At 39.0% G+C, this 24329-nt stretch overlaps 1 protein-coding gene across 1 annotated transcript in view; it reads right to left on the bottom strand.

Moving 5' to 3' along the window:
* DOK6 (docking protein 6) overlaps positions 1 to 24329 on the bottom strand; it is a gene marked incomplete at both ends in the record, with an annotated part of 66109 nt that overhangs the window by 27761 nt on the left and 14019 nt on the right. The window contains one exon of the mRNA XM_008946315.1: positions 14038 to 14152. Within this exon, the coding sequence (XP_008944563.1) occupies positions 14038 to 14152 (115 nt within the window). The remainder of the gene's footprint in view (positions 1 to 14037; positions 14153 to 24329) is intronic.

The following is a 24329-nucleotide window of genomic DNA, read 5'->3' as shown; positions in this document are numbered from 1 at the left end:
AAGGGAAGAAAGGAGACAAATGCTCAAACACAATAGGTATGAGTTAATTAATCACATCTATTATTTTTCCAGAAAATTCTTAAGTGGGGAAAAATTATGGAAAAAAGGAATTAATCTAGAAGTCCACCAGCTATGTACTTCTCTGTTGGCATATTAGTACCGACTCAGTAACATCCAAGTACTTTACAGAAGAGCAGACTGATAGGATTTGGAGCTTGAGTGAGTGATAACTGAAGTAAATAGATGTGCATGAGCCTTACTACTAGTAGTTCCAATACTACTACTACTACTACTAATACCACCACACACACAAATAAATGAAAGAAGAGACACAAAGTAAATTATAAATAGTTACTTAAGATTATCTTAAACTTGCTCATTTTATAACAGCTTTTTGATGCATTAGTATTTCTTTATACATGTATTGGGTTTACATGGCAAGGTTTTGGTAGTGAGGGGTGTTGTAGAGGTGGTTTCTGTGAGAAAACACCAGAAGCTGCCTCAACATTGAACAGACCCACATCTGGCCAGCTCCAAGCTGGACCTGCTGCTGGCTGAAGCTGAGTGCATCAGGAATGTTGGTGTGGAAACACATTTAAGATACTTTAAAAATGCTGCACAGCAGTGTGTCATAGGGAGGCATGAGGATAAAAATGTGAAAGAAACAGCTCCTCAGACACTAAGGTGAAAGAAGAAGGAGTAGTTCCAAACACTGGAGTAGAGATTCCCCTGCAAGCTGTGGGAAGACCATGGTGAGGCAGGTTGTCCCCTGGAGCCCACGGAGGTTAACCGTGGAGCAGATACCCACCTGCAGCCCCTGGAGGACCCCACTCTGCAGCAGATGGACAAGCCCTGAAGGGAGCTGCAGCCTGTGGAAAGCCCAGGTAGGAGCAGGCTCCTGGCAGGAGCTCCATCCTGTGCAGAGAAGCTCATCCAGAAGTCGTTTTTCTGCAAGGACCTATGACCCCATGGGGGATTCACACTGGAGCAGTCTGTTCCTGAAGGACTGAACCCCGAGGAAAGGACCCACACTAGAGCAGTTCTCAAAGACCTACAGCCTGTGGAAAGGATCCACATGGCAGAAGTTTGTGAAGGACTGTAAACAGCAGGAGAGACCTTATGCTGGGGCAAGGTAGAACATGAGGAGGAAGGAGAAGCAAAACCAAAATGTTATGAACTGACAACAACCCCCATTCCCGATTCCCTTGCACTGATTTTGGGACAAGCTGGGCATGAAGTTGAGCCTGGGAAGAAGGAAGGGGAAGGAGAAGGTGTTTTCAGTTTTGCTCTTAGTTCTCACCATTCTGCTTTGTTACAAGTTATCCCAAGTCAAGTTTGTTTTGCCTGTTTCAGTAATTCACGAGCAATCACCTTGTCCTTATCTTGACCCATGAGTTTTTCATCATATCTTCCTCTCATGTCCTGCTGAGGAGAGGAAGTGAGAGAGCAGTTTGCTGGGCATCTGGCAGCCAGCCACGGTCAACCCACTATTACGTATCTTCTCTGTGTCCTCAATATGAATGCTGGAAATAGAGGTAGTGCAGATTCCTTTTACCTAACAACACGGTCTGAATATTGTCCCTGAACATGTCCTGCCTCCTTACAGGTCTAGCATCATGTTCACTGGGAAGAGCAGGGGATCACATTTCTGTTTTGACTCTACTACAAACCAGATAAGAAACATGGGAACTCTGCCGAGGCATGATGCCTTCCTAACACAAAGCTGCAATATTTGCAGACTAGAGCTGGCTTGCAGCCAAGACTGGTTGTATTTGGCATGAAGACATAACCAAAAAAAGAATTTCTTTATTGACTCTCTTCTTCTTAATCAGGCAATGAAAACTAGAACCCTTTGCAGATGACACACCTTAACACAGTGCTAACATCTCTGCACAGTGCACAGGGTTAAGTCTGGAGACAGTGATGATCCCCTACAAAGTGTATTATTCCTAGAGCTGGTTTGGACTTTTCTGACTAAATGCAGATTCATCAAGACCTAAATGCACTGTCAGAAACCCACCCATCTCTCTGCCTGTCTGCCTGGCAGGTTGCTGGAGAATCCCTGATTCAGCATCATGGGCAGTTGCATCATGCTGATGGGGGTCAGAAGCCCCAAGCCTGGGGAAGAGCAGCTACACTGCAATAATCAGGCTCTGGATTTCTGCCTGAATTTCCAAGGAAAATATCTTGTTTGGATTTCCTTCATGCAAGGACATTTTTAAAAACTATTTTTAAATTGCAATCTTTAGAACACAGGAAGTAGTACATTTGAAACCATACAAACATACATTATTATGGTTTCTAGTGCTGGGTGCTAGAAAGTAAAGCCCTTGGAAGAAATTTAATCCATTTCTCCTGGGTTTACAAAAAAAATAAACCCTTGAACACTAAGTCTCACCCACTTCTTTCACAAAGTACCTACCACAGCAAAAGCCCCTGTAACAAACTGTTCAATTAAAGACTACCATATGCATAATGCAGCATGGGACAGATTAACTTAGATGGAAAAGAAAAGCTTTTCTTCTAGTTTCAATTATACACTGCTATGCCGTTCTCTTTTCAAATTGAGTGCTCCTGATGTATTTTTGTTTCTTTTAATTATCTTCAAAAACACCTAAACGGACAAGGTATAGTCTATCAGCAATGCTACAGATATATACAACAATATCTATACATACAATATTATTCTACCTATAAACAGACATAGATTATACTTCCTTAGGACAAAGACATTTCCCCATTGCCTTCTTTTCTGTCATGAATACAAATAGCCAATGATTATTTCCTTCACTTGTTTTCATGTCATGCTAAGACTTAGTCTGCACTGTCCTGCACTCTTCGATGATGCCATTTGATGGGTTACAACTGGCTAAATGCCAATCAGACCATCAGTTCAAATACACTGGTTATTAAGAATTCACCTCTGTGATCATCACAATAAAATCAAGGTAATAAGCCTAAGAACCTGAACAGCATGCAGAAAAAAAAACAACCTTAAGTATGATGACAACATTACAAAGACTTTAAAAAAAATCACAAAGCCTTTTATGTTATGGAAAGCAACAAAGAAATACTTTGTTTTGCCTACAGTGGCTAATAATTGTGATCTCTTCTGCAAACACCAGCGTGATTATTAACAAGGATGTCTAAAATGAAACCATTAAGTCTGCTTGCAAACATCATTCTTTTAGAGCCCAACGTGTCACTTCACCACTCGATTCCCACATATAAGAATGCATTAAAAAAACAGTCCTGGAGACGTTTTGGTTTCTGCATTATATAAACCAAGCAGCAATCTGAATGAGCAGGTTTTGTTTGGAGGACGAATGTATGGATTTAGTCCTGCTTCAGGAGATAGCTCATCTAATCTCCTGCAGTATGAAAAGTCAATTGTGCAATTTCTCTGGTGACTGCCAAGGTATCACCACAGAATACAAGCATCTAGCTAGAGCAGAAATAAGTGGATGAAGAGAGGATTTTTTCTCTGTTTTGCATATTTTTTTGGAATATTGCACATTTCTTGCTGGTAGTAGCAATTGCTATAACTTCATGCATGAATATTTTCAGGAAGGAGGACTCTATACTCATACATATATCTATAGGAGATATTTAATTTGAAGAGAAGTCCTCTACCTGAGATTCTATTCCAGGCTTTGTCACATTCATCTGCCATTTGGTTAATGAAGTTGCATTTCCATTCCCTCTTCACCAAACTGCTAATACCAACTCAAAATATGAGGCTTTTTTTTGTGTAAGACTCATCAAGATTCTCAGATGGTTTTCAATACTACTTTTATTATTGTGCATGAATGTCTCTAGGACAGGTCAATATTTTTAAAAGCAAGGTGTAGGGACATTGTGGGGTACAAGCACAAAGGCATGTTAAAAATGGTAGTATCTTATTGCCTTCCCTTCCAATAAAACCTGTTTCCATGATAAGAAGTAGATTTAGACTTTCATAACACATGATTAAAAATTATTCTAACTGCCACTGAAATCAATTTATGTCATGAATGATACAAAGGATACAACAGTATCTCCACATCTTTGTTTCATAGGACTAGCAGTTATTTATGGAACAGCACATTTATCAAATCCACTAACAATCTCAAAATGGGATCAGAAAGAAATCTTTTTACATCAAGATGCACAACACAGTAGTAATTTCAGATTTCAGTTTAAGGTAAACAACCAGGGGCTAAGAAAAACCTTTATTTTGTCTTTTCAGACTGCAGTTTGTGGGCTTTTGCCATCACACTAATGCACACTTTGTTCCAGTATGAAACACTGAGGTTGCAGATACTGCAAGATTCATCAGATATTTAATAGCTTACCAAAAAAAAAAAACCACCCCCAAATCAAGGAGTGAGTGAGCAATTATGAAACTCTCAAAGTCCAACAAACAATTTCATGTCTCTGGATACCTGATATCCTGGACTTCACCACCACTACCTCCACTCTGTGCTTACTGAGAAAGCTAACTGTATGCTGAATTTCTAGGGCAGAGGTTCTGAGGTTCATGTATTTCTCCTAGACTCTCTACAATCCATATTCAGCTGACCTTGCACCATGTACCAGATGAAGCAGTGATCTTCATCTCAGGTTCAGCAAACAGGAAGATTTTTTTCTATTCTTTTTCTCTCGAGGAATCCTACACACACCAAAATGGATGATTCAGTATTATCTTAGCTATCTTGTTTGACTTTGGTTCCTATGGGAACAGTTTATATTCCATATAAATTTCAATCCCTTTGAGTAAAACTGTGAGAAGAGAAGCACTTCCAGCATCTACACTTCAATATATTTGTCCAGGAAGAAAGAATAATACTGAACATCTCTACTTACATAGATCCCTTATGTTAAGCATTAGTAATGAGCATCCAGACAAGTTCACAGCAGGTGAACAGCATGGGCAAGTGAATGTTAATGACACCTGCAGTATACATAACTATGTAATAAAACTTTAGGGAAAAAGAGAAAAACTTCCAGCCTCCAAATCTTTTGACATTCAAAGGCTTAAATTTAGGGTTTCCCATATTGCAGTCCCAGTGCAAGTTTACTTTTCCCAATTTCTGCATTTAGAAATCTTACAGCTTTCCTACTCGTTCCACCACGGCCCCCATGCATGCTCCTGCAAGGCTGGGGTTAACCTTGTTTCCTTGCTGTCCCCCATCTGCCCTACAAAACTGAGAAGGCAGCAGCCTCCTCAGCTCTGGGACCTTCCTGGGAGGAGTGCCAAAGGGATCAGGACCATTTTGTATGTCCACTGTTTTCAAATTTAGCAACTATTGATTCTACTAAAAAAAAATTTGAGTTTGTCTTCCAAAAATATTTTCTTTTACATGTTAATTCATTATAGAAGTAGGTTTGCACTCAATCAATAGCATAAAAGTGGCTGAAAAGGATGGAAAGTAATAATGGAGCACCTATTCCATCAACAGCTGTGTCCTGAAAATGAGGCAATATTTTCCACATTCCTTCCACGTGCCAGTTATAGGTACTACCAATATGTGTCAGAAAATTGTAACAATGTAGTTCAGACAGATAACCACAGAAAAATGAGGACTGACAGAAAGGCAAACAGCCACGAGAAATTAGAAAAAAACCCCAAATATTTCTAGGTTATAAATGTTGACTTCAGAACAAATACAGATATTTATAGCCAATCATGAAAAATTAGGAAATAGAAGTCATTATTAATGAAAAGGGACTTATTTGTTGAGCACAAAAGACTATACATTCTAAATACTAATCTTAGAATATAACACTTATAATCATGACTCAAGACTGAAGTTTCCCCTGAAAGTAGATAGGGTTCCAAATATTATGATCAAAAAGAGAGACTGTAAGAATCCAGAGCAACATATTTAACTTCATGCAATGACTGTTTTTTTTCACTCTTGCTTTGGATCTCAAAATATTGTGGCATGTGTGGAAGTGAGAACATGTATCTGACCTCCAATGAACCACATACTTTACAGAGAAGTAAGTGAGGCCCCTTCAGAGTATAAAAACAATCAATCACAAAGAGAAAGGAGAAAAGGCAGGGTCATAAATTCTCATATAACAATCCCTGCCACTTTAGCAGAGAAATATACTGTCTTTCAGAATATTTTAAGCTATATATGATTAGTCTTCTGCATGCAAAAGGTGAAATTTCTATTCTTCTTTCCAGTACCTAAACTACATTTAGGAAGATGTTCTTCACTTACACCACTTCCATCATCCTGAAGCTTCAAACTCAAAAACCTAGCAGTGAAAATGGGAACTTTAATCTGCTTGTTTTTAAAGCTTATGTGGCCATTTGTACTGTTAGTAGTAACAGCAGGTATGATCACTGATGCCTCATCTCATTCTCAATGCTTCACTGTATTTTTAATCCAAAACCTCCAGGCTTCTTAGCTGTCAAAGGATATGGTGATATGAATTACATCTAATATTCCACTGACATCTGTCAAACTCTTCAAGCACAGAATATTTTTGCTTGTGAAAACTATCAAGGAGAAAAAGCCTAGCTCATAAACACCAGTAATTTGGCAACGGCTCAAAAGCTTTTTCAGTACAAAAATGAACTGAATTTGTGCCTTTTCAAATGATAGCAGCTATGGGTTTTGTGGTTGTAGTTGGTTTTTGTTTGTTTGTTTGAAGAAAAGAAAGCAACATGAACAAATGGTGAAAACAGGTTTAAAATGAAAATTATATACGGAACTAAAAAAATTCCTGTTGCTGAACACATTGCCACTTGACACCAACAGTCTTTCATTTTCTACAAAGTAAAACTTCTCCTTGCAGAGTTATAACAAGACTTACTTATCACAGTTTGACTGCACTCACGAGAACTTGACAGAGTAAGAATACAGAAGGAAAAGCCTTTTTATTTTACAGATGTATAAAAAAAGCTTTATAAAGGTAACTATCACAGCACCAAGACATTCAAGAAATTAAAATGGTGGAATGAGCCAAAACAACCTCAAGTATATTAGTATCTGTTACGTTTTATCAACACTGTAAATATGTATAAACCCCTAAATCAGAAGTTTCAAAGTGGTTTGCTGATTGACATTTTGCAATAACCCAAATCTATTTTCCCTAGGGCTTGTGTAGTGGAATTTTTCAGGGAATGCCAAAATACACCCTCTTAAAAACAATGAAGAATGCTTCTTGATTGCAATGACTCTAGAACTGCAGTTCATGTGTGCCTGAAAAGAAAGAAAACCCTTCAGTTCATCTGCTTCAACGCAGAATGGGGCATCGTACTGAAGAGAAGCCAAACCAACACCAGTGTCTTAGGGGACGTCTGCATTTGTTCCACAGTTGCAGTTTTAAGACTTTGCCCCTTTTCTTTTTCTCACGTTACATCGCATTCTTTACTCAATGAAATCCCATTTCAGCCCTCATTTCTTTTGTTTCCCTTCTCTCTGAATCCATATGACTTGCAACCACTCCTGCCCTCATGTTCCTTTTATCAATAGGTTTACAAGTTCATCAATTTTTCTCACACTCTGTCATTTAGAAATCAAAATCATTTTTAGACAAACCTGTCTCAGTGTGTCCACTGAGCCTAAAAGAGCCAAGGACTTGCTGGCATCATGAAAGGAAAAATCATGCTCCCATATGGGCTGGCACTGTCCTAGTGCACCCATAAACTCCATTCATCGAAAGCTAGCTCTTACTCAGGCACAATCCTCATCACGCTGGCAACTTCCATCACAGTGCCATAAAATTCTAGAGTTAATCAGTATTCATGTCTGCCAATTTAATTTTCTTGCTGCTCCTGCATAGCCACCATTGTTCACTGCATCATATCTACAGCTTTGGAGAAGGTTTGCAGGGCATTCCAGGATGCCCATCACATCACAGACATTAGGCTTGTAGGTAGAAGAGCTTCTCAATAGATGCACATGTCTGAGCTTACTATATCTATACAAAAAAAATAACAGCACACTTCCCTGAGAAAAACAACAGAACAGCAAGCAACAAAAAAAAAAAATCCCCTTGAAACTTTTTTTTTTTTTAGGAGAAGGTTTGCAGGGCATTCCAGGATGCCCATCACATCACAGACATTAGGCTTGTAGGTAGAAGAGCTTCTCAATAGATGCACATGTCTGAGCTTACTATATCTATACAAAAAAAATAACAGCACACTTCCCTGAGAAAAACAACAGAACAGCAAGCAACAAAAAAAAAAAATCCCCTTGAAACTTTTTTTTTTTTTATTAAAAGGTATTTAAAGGTTTTTAAGGTATCAGCACCTCAAACCCAGAACCTAACACCTAGAGTTAAAAGAATTTATCCATGTGCTGGAGAATACACTGTGGAATGCAGAGAAAACCCACACTGGAATGGGAAGGATTTCTGCCAGGCTGTGTGGAACCTGCATTAAATTCTAAAAATTTTCTTCTAAATTTTCTGTCTGTTGCTCCTGCTACTTCAATGTCTATAACAACACAAACTGATACTGGGCATATATTCTATATTTTTTCTTGTGATAAGGTCACTTTCTCTTTTAAAAACTTTTCTTTTGTATCCCTCCTTGATGTACTTAGAAGACAACAGTAATATCTTGTAAAACTTTATTATGCCAGAGTAAATAGACTCAATTCCCCCAAGCTGTTTCATTTATCTTCACAATACTCTGTCCTTCCATTTAACCTGCTTATACATTTGGCAAATTTTAACTTTGTCTCATATCTCAATGTGTTAGCACCCCGAGACTTCTGCATACCCCTGTTTCTAAAGCAGTTCAGATATTCACAATTCTTGATTAAAAACAAACCCAAAAACGTTTAAATTCTCTAAATGGCAATAACTTTCCCCTGATTTTCAGGGAGGCTGAAACTGAGACCATAGCATGTTCCATGCTAAGGTGGCAGTAGTTTCCCATGGTCTAAGAATAATTCCCACTCTAAATTTAGGGTCTGTCTTAAGTTCACTGAGTTACAGAATGCTTTTCATGTTGTTTAATCAGCCATGACAAATTATTTGTTTATTTCCATTGAAACAATTCTGATGGTAACTGAGACAATTTAAAATGTTGCTTGCTAATCACTAATGTCACAAGTCTCTGCCCGCTGGAACAGATGTCAGAAGAAGGTGTAGTGAGTGACAGCAAGCTGCTTCCTTCTCTCCTTGAAGAGGGATAATTTAAAGAATTGTTATCCAATGCTTTTAGTCAGGGAACTGTAAATATTTGAGACTGGTTTGCTCTTCAAAATATTTTAAGAGAGCTTCAGAACTGAACAGATTTCTACAGCTGTTGTAGATGTTGGGAGCACTGGTGGCAGTGATAAGAACAGCTAGATGATAACACAAGTATATGGAGGACTTTTGTTTTTCTACAGAACACTTTCATTAGCAAATGAAGATTACCCAAAATCAGATGCTCCTCAAACGGCTAATTTGCTGAAATCCTAATGGAAATATGGGGGCTACAGCCTATCTAGTAGCTGCCTTGAAGACAATAAGAAAGCTGAGGGCCCAGAAACTGCAGGAGCTTAGGAAGAAACCACAGGCTCCCAGCCAGCACACCCAGTGGGCTGGTATCACATCTCTCAGGCTTTCTGGGGAGGACTGAAGTGTTCTATATCTTTAGAGTCCTATTTTAAAACTGAATAGCATTTTATTGTTCTTAATTCCATAATTAAGAAAGCTAAGTAACAGAAAAATATGGTACTTTTAATCACATGGGCTTTTAAACCGTACAGACTAAAACCTATCAGCTCATATTATCAAAACCAAATTGATACAGTTATGTAAAAACATCTCCTGGTACAAGTCTGACAAAAGCTACCTCATATTATTCAGTCCCCATAAAAAACCAGCTCAGCTTTGGGTGTTACTTCCTCTTCTTTTCCAAGAAATTATTGAGTCTGTGCTCAGCAGACCTTGTGCAATGGGTTCAGCGTTGCTGTCCTTCCATCTACCTTTGGAGGTCATGATGACAGGAAAAGTATCTGCTTTTATATATTTAGAGATTCTGTGGTGGAAATTGTTCATATTATGAAATTTTGGGCTCCTAAATAATTCAAGGAGGTCAAGCAGCTATGATTCTAGATGAAGATTTTTGACTGAGTGGTTCTTTCCCACTGAAGCCATGAGAAAAAAGAGCTATTGGTAAATGTATTATTGTGTTAACCAAAGAGGTGGCCTGATTTGCCAAAATAAACCCCATTGTACGTACATCACTGTACACCATAAAGCACTGTCCAATAGAAACCCCTGTCACTAACAAAAGTAACAAGCAGCTCTCTCAATATTCCTCAAACTTCCATAAGTTTCATAAAGGAAAGCAAAGTACTTGACACATTTCAGCAGCAGTAAAAATGGTAATAGTTCCTTGTGGGAAGACAGAACTCAGATGTGGAAACTGAGATGTGAAATAAAATTTATTTAGACCATATCTTCCTGGTTCAGAATACACAAAAGACTTGGGGTTCAAGAGAGTCAGATTTTAATGAAATAAATCAGTGTGTCTGCCTCATCTGATGGAGATGACGCAGTTTGTACTGAGACTGAAGGCATGGAGAAAGGCAGTGATTGAAACTCTGCTATACCCATAGCTAAGATTTGTAGTCTTTCAAAACCAGCAAGATACCTGACACTTTTATAGCTCCATCTTCTCTGTGTTCTCAGATCAGGTAGTTGTAGGGAGCAATTAAGTCCTCTGAAGTTGTTTCTTCTTCAGGCTGAAGAAGCCCAGCTATCAGTCTCTTTTCATGTGTCATATGCTCTTGACCCTGACCCTTGGTGTTCCTCCACTAGGTTCACTCCTGTGTGTTAATATCCTCATGCTGAGAGCACAAAACTAGACACATTACTCCAGATGTGGCCTTACAAGTGCTGCATAGAAGGGAAGGATTACTTCCCAGTACCTGCTGTCAAAACTCTTACTAATGCAGTCCAGGATACCTTCAGCTTGTTGTCCCCTGAGACCCAGGGCCTCTACTAAAGATCTACTCCCCAGAGAACTGGATTCCAGCCTGCCTTGTTGCCTGGGATTACTCCAACCCAGAGACAAGACCTTTCATTTGCTCTTGCTGAACTTCATAAGGTTTCTGTCAGCCCATTTCTCCAGCCTGTGCCATGTCTCCCCACTCTTCCCAATTTGGGTCATCCCAAACTGCTGTCACCTGCAAATTTGCTGACAGTACTCTCCATCTCATCATCCAGTTTATCAATGAAGACATTGAACATTATTGGTCCCAGCACTGATCCCTGAGGGATCCACTACTTACTGTCTGCAAGCTTGGCTTTGCACCCTTGGCTTTGCACCATTAATCACAGCTCTCTAAGCCCAGCCTATTTTCTATCCACTTTATAGTGCCTCTATCCATCCCATGTCACAGCAATTTGCAGGCTATGGAGGAGGCAATGGGAGGTTGTCAAAAGCATTAAAATCAAGGCATACAGTAGCCACTGTGCTTCCCTTGCATCACAGAAAGCATGATTTGAAGATTGAAAACATTTCAGCTACTCCCATTCACCTTGTTGTTCTTCCTGATTTGCTCCAACAACTTTCTCCGGGATTGAGGTGAGGCTGACTGGCCTCTAATTATCTGGATCTTCCTTCGTATCATTCTTGATAATCTAGTTCTGCAGATTTGTGTATGATATCCACATGATTTAAGTGATGCCTGACTCTGCCTTGCTCTGCTGTGGGCACTACTTCACTCCCCCTGACTGCTAAGAGACTCAGGGACCTGGAAGTCCTAAGGTAAAGCCTCATGAGTGAAAACCAAGGTATAAAAAAGAATCCAGTACCTCAGCCTTTCTCATGCCCCTCATCACTAGGTTCACTGCTCCACTGAGCAGTGACCCACATTCAGCCTTTGTTTTGCTGCTGATGTATTTTAAGAAACCTCTTCTGTCAGCCTCCCTGGCTAGTTTCAGCTCTAGCTGAGCTGGAGCTTTCCTGGCTCCTTTCCTACATACATGGAAAATGCCTCTGTCTCCCTCCCAGGTAATCTGTCCCTGCTTGTGTGTGCTTCCCTCTCTGTGTCTGAACGAAGTCAGAAGCTCCATGTTCACCCACGCTGATCTGCTGTAATGCTTGTCTTCTGAAGAACGAGAAGGAGAGTTCTTATGCTCAGAGGATGCTGTCCTTGAAGACTAGCTAGCTATCCGGGGCCCCTCTGCCCCCCAAGCCAGATAGCTACAGGATCCTGCAAGCACATCCCTGAACAGAGCATCTCCCCCCATCACATTAGTGATCATCTGTATCAAGAAAACGTCTTTAATCTGTTCCAGAAATCTGGATAGCTTGTGTCCAGCCATATTGGCCTTCCAGTAGATATTGTTATGGTTTAAGTGATCCAAGATTAGCGATGCCTGAGGCTTTTTTCACCTGCCTTAAGAATGTGTCTTCCTAAGAAGGAAGACCTTTTGGTTTTGCTAAGAAGGTCTATAACAGACACCAACTACAATATCACCTGTGTTGCTCCATCATTTGATCACTGCCCACAAGCTCGTTGCTGGTTTGCTATTTCACCCAAGGCTCCACCCCCTCAAAACCCACCTGTGCATAGACCTAACCTTAAGGTAGATCACCCATATCAGCACCTTGCTAGCACCTTACAGTACTTGTGTTTCATATACACAGTTGGGTTCCAGGTTAAAGAGCTGCATCATGCTTGTTACAGAAGAAAGGGGGCTTCATTAGGATCTTTTCATCAGAGAACAAGGACAATGCATGAGTAGGCAAATGGAAAAGTATCTGTAGAACTGATTTTGATGCTGTTGAAATGTAATTTGCTTTCTTGGCCACAGGGGCACATTGCTGGCTCTTGGTGAATTTGTCCTCCAGAACTCCCAGATTCTTCTCTGCGCAGCTGCTTTTCAGTAGGTCAGCCCCTATCCTGTACAGGTGCATGGGGTTATTCCTCCCAGGTGCAGGGCTCTACACTTGGCCTTGTTGAACTTGGTTATGCTCCTCTCCACGCAGCTCTCCAGGCTGTCCAGGTCTCGCTGAATGGCAGCAAAGCCTTCTGGTATGTCAGCTACCCCTCTCAGATTCATATCATCAGCAAATTTGTTGAAAAGTACATTCCATCCTTTCATCCAGGTCGTTGATGAGTATGTTGAACAGGACTGGACCTGGTACTGATTCCTGGGGAACATTTCTAGCTACAGGCCCCCAGATAGACTCTGCACCTCTGATTACAACCCTCTGAGCTCTATCCTATAGCCAGTTCTCAATCCACCTCACTGTCCACTTACCTAATCCACACTTCCTAAGCTTACCTGTAACGATATCATGGGAGACAATGTCAAAAAGTTTCTTGAGCTCAATGGACACCAACCATTGCTCTCCATAAACGCACAGGTTCAAATATGTTGCTAAACAGAGACTTTATCATTAAAAAATTTCTCACTCTTTTTAAGATTTTTTTTGGGGAATAAAATATACCCTAGGACACGGACAGGTACAATTGCATTTTCAAACATGAAAACCGTGCCCTTTAATTCAGTGTAAAATTCAGTGTTCAGTCATTATGTCATGCCTGTCATTATGTACCACGATGCCCAAGTCTTGTTCCCAGCTTAACTCATTCATTATATGAGGCAGCTGTTGAAACCACAGACTGCTGGACATCCAGCTTTACAACAACCTGGTATTTTAGCTGCTACTTACCTCTTATTTGCAAAGGTATGATAATTATTAGTTTAGTAAGTGCCTATAGCAAAACTTGGCTAAAAAGAGAATGTTTCACATCTTGACTTTACATCCCAGAGGTATTTGTTACTCAGTTTTACGAGTTTAGCTGAAAATTCTCAGTCTTTAGATCATCTGCATGCAGTCAAAGGTAAGTAATAGAAGAAAGAGCTCTGTAACGTTCCCAACACCTCTCAAAGTATATTAAAAGAACCCCTACCAAAACCCAAAAAACATAAACCTCAAACTCCAAAGTTCTTGTTTATAACAAATCCCTTTAAGCTTAGGATTTCTGTCTGGAGTTTTAAGTCAGCTCATTCATCTAAGCAAGACTTTGATGAGTAACTTGATTTCTTCAAGCTAGAGATGCAGCACCAATTGCTTACCTGACTCACACGCAAATGTCTTTGATGTCTCATCATGAAAGATAATTGCCACTGCATGCTTCTTTGTCTCTCGAGGCAATCTAGTTATGTTTTTGATATTGTGCAGCTCAGTGACCTTAAAATGAAGAGAAGTATTTTAGGTCAGTGTATAAATAGTACAAATAAAAAATAGTAACCATAACAACTCGATTTTTACTATAATCTGTTTTTTCCCCCTAAGGTTATTTACATTTATGAGGTTTTTTTCATTGATAAAACCACATAAATAGTAGAGCCTAAAGCTGCAGAACTTTCTATAAAATGTAATGTATTAGGAAGTGAATGGTCTGTTTCTCTAATAAAGTCCTACTTGGAAACATAGTTATTACAATGACATCAATACAGCCTTGAAATCATAACATATTTCTCAATGTCTGTACTCATACAACTTTGATCAGCTTCAGAACCTGCATGAAATACAAAACCTAATGTAGGAACAGCCGTGTTTTATTAGTGAGGAGAAGTAACTCAATTACCATGCCAATTAGTAACACTACATTTGTAAAGATGAACCATTTGTCTTTAAAGTGTAATTGTCAGCCTCATAAAACTGACAATTTTACATTATTTTCAAATTATTAGAATAGCTTATCAACAAAAAAGTACTCTTGTAGCAAATTTACAGCATGAACAATTCAATCTATTTCCAGTTTCTTTTGATGCAGGTAGATAACTAGAATTAACACAAAAGAAAGGAAAACATGTTATTATAACAAGAGTTGTTGGCACAACCTACATCAAATTGCTTAACACATTGCATTGTAAAATCTTGTTCTCAGCTTCTTGGAACTCTAGGCAAACTTTCTCTGGTTTTAGTTAGCTTTTCCAGGCAGGGCATCTGCCTCAGGCAGAATTAGTTTCTTTGAAATGTCATCCACATGAGTTTGGCAATCTATGACGGGGGAAAAAATGGACTGAATGTGGGTGGGTTTTTTTTTTCTTTTGTTTTATAGTTCTTACGCTCCCTGTGTACAGCCCCAGCATTCCTTTTCATATGCTGGAAAGAATGGGGTTTAAGAGACAGAGATTTTATACAGTGCAGTAAAAAATGGAACATGTTGGGGCAAAGACACTGCAACAATATTGAGAACAGATGAGTAGCGAGAGCAATCAAGAAGCCAGGGAAAAGAAACTGAGAAAAAAGCACAAAGTAGAACGTGTAGGTGCTGATGAAAATTCTGAGACCAGAACTGAAGCCTGCTATGGGGTTTATCTTGATAGCCTTCAGCAAAAAAGGCTTTGTTTAGTGGTGACTCGGCAGAGCTGGGTTAACAGTTGGACTTGGTGATCTTAAAAGTCTCTTCCAACTAAAAGGATTCTATGATTCTAGAATTCACTCCAGTCTGACAATACCTTTGCTGCAACAAGTGGGCCAAAACTGGATGCAGTCCCCTAGTTATGATCTAATGAGTACTGACCAGAGGGGGATAATCGTTCCCTGCATCAGCTGTTCACACAGCCCATGGAGCTATTGGCCATCTTGGCTGGCTGAGGCACCACGGGCCCTTCCCATAGGTCTGCTCCCAGCCTCTTCATTCCAAGCTTGTGCCACCTCAGTGGCTCCTCTGTCCCAGGGCCAGCACCTGGCACTTGCCCTTACTCAGTTTCACAAGGTCTGTTAGCCCATCCCTACACAGCTCATTCTGGTCTCTGGAAGGCAGCCTGACTACTGAAAGCATATTGACTACTCTTTCCCAATTTGCTATCTGCACAGTTAGTGAGCACATGCTCCAGTAACTCCTCCAGGTCCCTGTTAACAACACTAACCAAGAGAGGTCCCAGTACACACCCTGGCAGTTCTGACTTCCACGCAGAGTATGACCTATTGACCGCAAATTTCTGGGTCTGACTAGCCAATCTGCTTTTCATTGTCTAGACATCCACCCACCTAGATGTTAACATCCCAACTTGGATATAAGAATATTGTGGGAGACAATGTCAGAAGCCTTGCTAAAGGTGAGTACCCAGCAGCACCCACTCCTCTCTCCTCATCTGAAATCAGAGATGGCTATCAGACTGGCCAGGCATCACTCACCCTTGGTAAATCCATGCTGCCTCTTTCCAGTACTATCTTCTTCTTCACATGCCTGAAAACACATTTTAAAAGGACTCACTCCATGGTTCTTCCCATGGGCTGAAGTGAGACCTGTAGTTCCCCAGGTTGATCTTTTGGCCGTTTTTTATTGGATATTAGTGCATCGTTTGCTTTGCCATTGTGTTCCTCACCCCTTTCAATCTTATTTTTAGTTATGCATTTTCAGGGCTTTGCAAGAATCCATCTATTTATTTATTTTTGCTTTGGGGGAAAAGAGAAGGGCTGCAGATACCACTGTCTCATTAAAGGAATGACTAAAATCTCTACCAATTTTCCTTAATCTATGCATGGTAGATGATCTAGTATGTGAGAGGATTTCTCTGGCCTATTCAAAGCACAAATCTCAAGGAAATCCCATAAAAGGGGCAAGTAAGCATTAGAGGAGAGAGCCATAATTCAAAACCTGAGGGAACAATACCAAATCTAGAAGTCATTACTGAATTCTGAAGGCCCAGAAGGCCCTGGAGTAGGAGACAGGGAAGAAGAGGGTATAAGAGAAAAAAAGTTTTCAAATATTTGGGATGCAAAAAAAAGTCAAGGTTATTCTTAAAGACAATTTATATTTTCAAAATAATTTAAAGATACACATAGCTTTTCCTCTTAAAGGGTCAAAAAGATAACTAACAGTGTAACATAGAACAGGAAACAGTAACAGGAAGACAAAAATCCGAGTGATTCTAACACAAGGGAATGAAACACAAAGTGATATTTTTACATGTGTGTGCAGGTGTGACAGTGCACATCATGCAGAAAAATATCTTGAAATCTTGTACTATTAAAAAGGAGAAATTTGTCTTTCTGAATAGCAGAAAAGGAAATAGAAATGTTTTGAATCTTTGATAACAGGGTATATTAAGCCTTCTTCCATTGCCTCTCAAGACAGTATAGATCTACCCTTTCCTTTAACATTTGAGTGTTATAGATTACAGAAAGATCCTGAAACACTCATAAATTTGATAATAGATCCAAAACTTTTACATTTCTGACATCAAAGCTCCATAACATTCACAGTAATTTTTGTTCGAAACCTAACTACAGGCAACAAGGGACATGTACCTGGCCATCTATGAAGATGATTTTATGGGTTCTCTTGTTGCTGAAGACATTAGGCCTGTTTTAGTTAATATATTGACAGAACTTTTTTTTTTCTTTCTTTCTTTCTAATGCAAAATCACTCACACAAAGTGAAAAAACAACAGAATTGTATTTTACTTGCTGGTAGGAATTGAACGTCTGAAGGAGACAATGAACACACCACCAAATTCTGATGTTCTGTTTTTTGGTACCCATATGAGAGACTTGGTTGAACAAAATGCAAGATGAGTGCAGAATGACAGTCTCCATACAGGGGAAAAGGGGCTTTGTTTTAAACACTTTCCAACTGTCCTTTGTCTCTAGAATCCTATCGTGTTCCTGCACAGCACAGAAATTCTTATCACTGCAATGTGACAAGCAAGGAGTAACATGAGTTGCTTGTTGTTCCAAGCTTCCAGGCTTTTACTTACTTTTTTTTTTTTAAAGAAAGGTTTTCTGAGCCATTCAGAGTTTCCCACAGAAGTCATAAACCTCTTGTGTACAAGTTTTCACAAAATTGAGCCTATTTCAAACTATCATGAGATCTTAGAAGATCTCTTTTCTTGTCAAATGTTTTAATGGTTTAACACGAGTAGCCAAAATATTTCTACCAGTTTCAAAAAAAGAAAATAATTTAAATAAAAAGAAATATTTTCACTTTCAAATGCTTTGTTTTTCGAGAACTGAGTTTTCATGGAAATAGTATTGTTTTAGTCACAATATTCTGAGGATAAAGGGAATTTATACCTACGTGAGACAGGAAAAATAATCAATTTTACTGGGTAAACTAACAGGAAAAAAAAAGATTAAAAAATGCTTTAGCACTCAGTCCCACCATTGTATCTGAGAGAGCAGCAAATTTCAGGGACTCAAGGAACGCTTCATGTTGGAAGTGACCTCTCTACATCATCTAGTGCAATCCCTCTGGCTCAAGCAGGATCACCCAGAACCAGTTGCTTGGGAATATGTCCCGATGGCTTTTGAATATCTCCAAAGTAGGAGACACAGCAGCCTTCTCGGGCAACCAGCTTGGGCCAGTGCTTTGGTCACCTTCACAGTAAAAAAGCGTTTACTGGTTTCAAATAGAGGTGAATTCTTGCTTCCATGTTCATCTTTTGAATTTATACTGCATGTTTCCTTCCACAATCAGAGCAGAAAGACAGAGCAAGAGTAATGACACTGTGAAAGTCTAGCCTCCCACTGCTAGAGAGAATTGAAGTTAATCAAATTCCAAATTCTTGGTTTAATGCCAATGAAGCGTGAATCATTTCTCTGCTCGCTGAACATTTGCAATTAAAAAATAAAGACCTAAGAGTTTATTTTATTTTGGATGAAGGAAAACCAAACTGTGCTTTGGCAATACAGGCTGCTTTATCTCAGTGATTTTTAAAAATGTGCTTTAAAATTAATTTTTTTTTAAAAATAAATAAACCTTTTTAAAGAGAAAAAAAATCAAAGCTACTGAAAAGATCAAAAAAAAATTGAAAAAATTTAAATCATCACTTTGGGAACTTTAAGAAGGTTTGAATAGACTACTCAAATTGAAAATATATCAAGAAGAAAAAAGCTCCTTTTTTTTGTTTTTATAAGCAGTGCATTAGGCAAATCTACTTTTTTTAAGCAAGGAGTGTTATTCAACAAATATTTGCCAATATTTTCTCCCTGTGGTATCATAATACATTTGATGGCAAAATACAACCTTATTCATTGAAAACACTGCTGTTCTTCACAAAAAGAAGTTACTATTCTGGAACATCCCAGACTACTGGTAACCTTGTACCAGTAACAAAAAAAGAATGAAGGGAAAATTATGTACCATTACATATGTAAGAGACTTAACTAGACATTTCACAAAAAAAAAAAAAAAAAAAAGATGGAAATATTGCCATTGAGGGATTATACTTTGCCTAAAACTTTGGTAATATTAAAACAACCCAATCCAACAAAAATTTTGAAAATCAGTTTTCCTATTTCCCCTTATTTGTATCCCTCTAGAACAAAATGAACTTCAACAACAAAGAAAATCCCTAATATTACCTGTTCAGTGAGTAATCTTGCAGAGACTTCTTGCCCACCCTTATCTTTTATGATTTCTTCCTGTAGGTTAAACAGATCCTTTTATGCCTTTTAACAACTTTTCACTAACATTAGTATGTTAACTTATATTTTCTTTTCTGTACTAGATAAAAGTGCAGTAGTCCATATGGTGCTCAGTGTGGTACATGTTAGGGACTCTGAGCACCTGGCCCACTTCTCAGTTCTCCTACTCCTCATCAATAATTCCTGCCTCATATGTCCATCACTCAGCAGCCCACACATACATTTCCTTGCTGGTTTTTTTTTTTCTATTAGGTTTCTTCCTGTATCAGTCTCTAAAACCATTTTACTTGTTTCTAGAATGACAACTGAACACTGATTGAAAGAAAGATGTGGAATAGTTACTTAACTTACATTTAACATACTTTTCTTTGTCAGGACTTCTTATTCTACTTTTTTTTTATATATCTAAATTTTTTTTCTTTTTCTTTTTTTTTTTTTTGGTTTGTTTATTTGTTTGATTGTTTGTTTGGTTTGGTTCTTTATTTCCTGACATAGCTGTCTCAGAGACACCCAGCTACTTTACCTCTGGTTAATATTTGATGAAAGGATGTAACCCTGAAGGACTACAAGGTAGGATAATTTCTAGGAGTGGTAAAGGCAGCATCTGACTCCTGCAAAATTAAACTAGGCTAGGCTTGCACCAGGGTCCCAAGGCTACCCATCAGTGCTGGTTTCTGTAACTTACTTCCTCTCACAGTCAGGAATTTGGATTACCTCAAAGATTTCACCTCGGGACAGCTGAAAAGAAATGCACCTCATAGCCACACAATTTTTGGGGGGTGAGTCAGATAGTTTACCAAAATGCAAAACTTCTTTACAGAGGAACATCAAGAACTGAAGAAGAAAGCAAAAGTTATAGTTAGTTTTCTGCCAATGCTGCTCATAATCTATAACACTTAGGAATCATCCCAATACTGCTTCAAGTAATGCAACGCACTTCCTCTCATCCTGATGGTTTTTCTTTATGCTGTTCTGTAGACAAGCCCCAAACTTGAACTTGTTTTGTGTTAATATGACATCTCATCTAAAAAGAGCACCACTTTCAGAGCTTCTACTTGCTTCTTTTAAGTAGATGTTACACAGGAATAATAAAATCAGTAATCATCGACACCCTGTAAATGCTGTCCAGCCACATCTTGGTGGATCAATCATTAAAAAAAAAAAAAAAGTAAGAAGAAAAGCAAAAAAGGGCAGAAGAAAAATAACTACCTGCTTCTTTATAAAAAAGTTTCTATAATTTTTTTCAAAAGAAAAATAAAATATAGAACAATGCATCAACCTTAAGAGCAAGAGGAAAAGCTAGAAAAGGACTCCTCTGAAGGAACCAACAGTTAAAAAATCTCATGGTCAAAAATATAAGAGGATAAGAGGAGACCTTATGCACTCACTTAGGAGAAAAAAGAAAAAAAAAAATTTTAAAAAATTTCCATTTCCTTGAAGATTTTCCCTATCCTATGTCTTACTATAATCTTTTGTATCCTGAGAGGTTCACAGGAACTTGAAGTCACCTTTTATATGAAGATCCCAAATTTGATGCTAATTCCAAATTGCTTCTACTACCTATCCCCTGCCAGAATGCCCAAGCGTTGCCTGCTGCCAGGGGACTGACTTACAAGAAAGGCTAAAGGATTGGTCTGTGTTAGTTTCAGTGCATTTCTCTGCCAACAGACTTGGAAAAAGATCTGAAAAACATCCTGATAGATTTCAGCAGTCTAACCCCAGTTCTCTCTGGCTAAAACAACCGTCATTTCATTTCAGTAGTGTCATGCTGCAGATTCCTAGTAAATAATTCAAGTGCAGGAAAATTACTAAACAAGACAGTTTGCAGTGGCAAATAGGAATAGCCTCAATCCAAGCAAGATACACAGGCACAGGCTGATAATCAAAGAAATTATTCAGGATTGTTATATGGAAAATAAGACCTCTGAAGAGTAGACCCAGCATGTGAAGTGGACAATTACCTCTAGCTAGCCAGAAGAGATCAGGTATTATCTATATCTGATTATATTATCAGATATTATCAGATACTATCTGATAGATGGCTAGTATCAAACTTCTGATCATTCTAAAAATGCTTTAGCTGTTACATGTCTTGATGTGACATTTCAGAACCCTTCCACTCTCCCAGTCTTAATTATATTCTTAGATGTGAAAGCCTATTAAGTTACAAAGTACAGTTAATTTAAACAAAGGCTCAGATTATCTGGGATGTGTTGCTTCTTAACAGTCAACGTCATTTGACATATTTCTGGTTATTGGAGCTACATTTAGGTCTCTCAAACAGGAAGGTTTTTAAGAACAATTCAAAACGCTTTCTCTTGAATCTATCATATTTCATTACTTACCTACATTGACATTTACTTGTTTGTTTATTGTACTAAAATTCTGTTCTCACCAGGGAGCTGAATATGTAAGATCTGCGAGTCCACTTTTGTGTTACATGGACATGTGCAGACTACAAGTATATAAGAGATCTAGGGCTCTGCTGCTAAAACCGTACATTGAGATAGACCAGATAAATCTACTCCTACAGAAATATTACTTCCAAATCATGTATTACATCTGCATCACTAAATATATATATATATATATATATAATTCCACATTAAATAATAAAGGGGGTCCAAGAAAGATGAAAAACACAAAAGCCATGCATAAAATCTCAAGTCCTCCATTCTGGGTTAAATCTTTGAATTCTTCCAAACGTGTGCCTCCCATATGAAACTGGGAGGGAAATAATTCTGTGATTCCATCCACTGAATGTTATTTCCACTGTGTAGAGTCCTGGAAATTGTCTGGGCAGAGGAAAAGGTCTGAATTTACATAAATGGATTTCTGTTTTGCATTGCGTGCTACCTTCCTCCCATTTCATTTCTGTCTAGCAAAAATAGAAGCAGAAGAGGGAGCTACAAAATGTAATTGTTCATCCTCTCATTTCTTAATAATGGCCCACGTACCACCATCTGCTGTGTAATAGCATACGAGCAGTAGGGAACAGAGCAAAGGCAGCACAGTGGCAAGGAGCAGGGATGCTTGTGCGTGATGCCCAAGCAGCAGAGAACTTCCTCACACCCCAAACAGCATGCCAGCAAGAGGAGAGCCACAGCAGAAGTTAAGACCTGTGTTCAGCATCGTAGCAAGAAAGGGGCAAAGGAGGCACCTGCAAAAGGAAAGAAGGAGGTGCTGGCCTGCAGCAGAGGAAAGGACTAGGGAGGAATATCTCAAAGAAAGAAAACATCTCCCTTCAGCTCAGTTTTCAGCCATCCTATCTGCAGTTAGCAGCAGCTCCTTTTACATGGTTAAATCCAATTGCCACAGAGTAGAAGTCTTGTTACAGCTTCAGACAGAGCCAGACGTGATTTGGCTCCAAAAAGAAGCCAGTATGCTGTCTGGAAAGCACAAAGACCTTGGGGACTGGGACACGGCTGCGTTAACAGAAGCACAGCCAGTACATCAAGGGAAGTGTCTTTTGTTCTCTCTTCAGATCCCATTACAGTGCTGTGCTCAGTTTTGGGACCCCAATACAATAGATAAACCAGAGTGAGTTCAGCAGAGGGGCCCCAGGACAGCTAAGCTGGACCTCCTGCCCAGTGAGGAGAAGTTGAGGGACCGTGACTGCTCCAAGCCTGCAGCAGGGACAGCTTCAGAAGGACCTGACACCACCCCACCAGTGACTGCAGGGAGGTTATCCAGGAGATGGAGCCAAGCTCTTCACAGATGTGCCTGGTGGGAGGAAGAGGGACAATGGACATAAACTGAGACAAGAGATGGTCAGGCTGGATACAAGGAAAAGCCTTTCTGCCCCGAGGACAGCACAGCAGTGGGACAGGCTGCCCACGGAGGGTGCAATGTCTCCACCTCTGGAGGCTTCCAAGACACAGCCGGACCAAGCCCTGAGTAATCACCTCAAAGCTAGCTCTACTGAGAGCAGGGGATGGACAAGAGACCTCCTGACGTCCATTCACATATGAATTAACCTCTGAGTCTAAGAGAGGGATGCTAAGGCGGTTTGGCCCTTTCTGGGTTTGGGCAAACTCATATAGGAGTGGTCATTCAGAGTATTTATGATGAAAGACACTTTCCTGAGTTCAGCATATGATGCACAAGAACAGCACGTGACAACCAGCAACAGGACTAGAGGAGGCAAGAGACTGAACAACAACGCTTGAGTAAAGAAGTGCTAAGAGGCAGATAAAATTGAAAAACATATTTCATGCAAGAAGAGCAAAACTTAAACCACACATTTACAAAAGGAACATAAGAAGGGTGAAGAGAAAACCTGAGATCAGAAAAGTGAAAGAATGGATCATATAAAACCCAAACCAATTCACAAAGAAAACCCAAGAGTTTTCCCTATTTCTGCATTTGGATTTTTCCATGGAAGAAGATGAGTTGTTATTATAACAACATTCTCCAGGAATTTTGCCAAGTAGTGGCATATCAGCCTCCACTTTATGCCCATGGGGTAGGTGTCCAGCTGCTATTTCAGAGGAATAAGGGTTTAAGGAACAGCTACCCAGTAAATGTTCATTCCTGTAAGCATTAAATGGAAACCACACCTATAACAGCTATCAGAAGAATCTTACCTGTTAACTGAAAAAGTAGGTAATAAAAAGAAACAAAAAAAGGACAAAATGGATGTATATATTAAAAATAAATCAGGCTGAGTATAAGCCAGTAATGTCAGGGCAAGAAAATGAAACTTGATGGGAAGAAATATGCATAGGTCTCATGGCAGAGGGATACTGAATAATTTCTTCTTGCAATTCAGATAAATTGAAGATAAAAAAAAAACAAAACAAAAAAAATTTTTTAAATCATGTAGATTACATTATGTAAATTTAGACTGAATATAAAATAAAATATCTCTCTTTTAATTTCTCGAAATTTAGATAAATGTAAAAGAAAGAAAATCTGAATCTTTAACCCAACACCCTCTTCTCTCTAAATCTTCCCTATTGCTAAGTATTGCTAAATATTAATA

This window comes from Merops nubicus, unplaced genomic scaffold, assembly GCF_000691845.1.
Source record: "Merops nubicus isolate BGI_N331 unplaced genomic scaffold, ASM69184v1 scaffold1018, whole genome shotgun sequence".
Taxonomy (NCBI): domain Eukaryota; kingdom Metazoa; phylum Chordata; class Aves; order Coraciiformes; family Meropidae; genus Merops; species Merops nubicus.
This window is presented reverse-complemented; position numbering and strand designations above follow the sequence as displayed.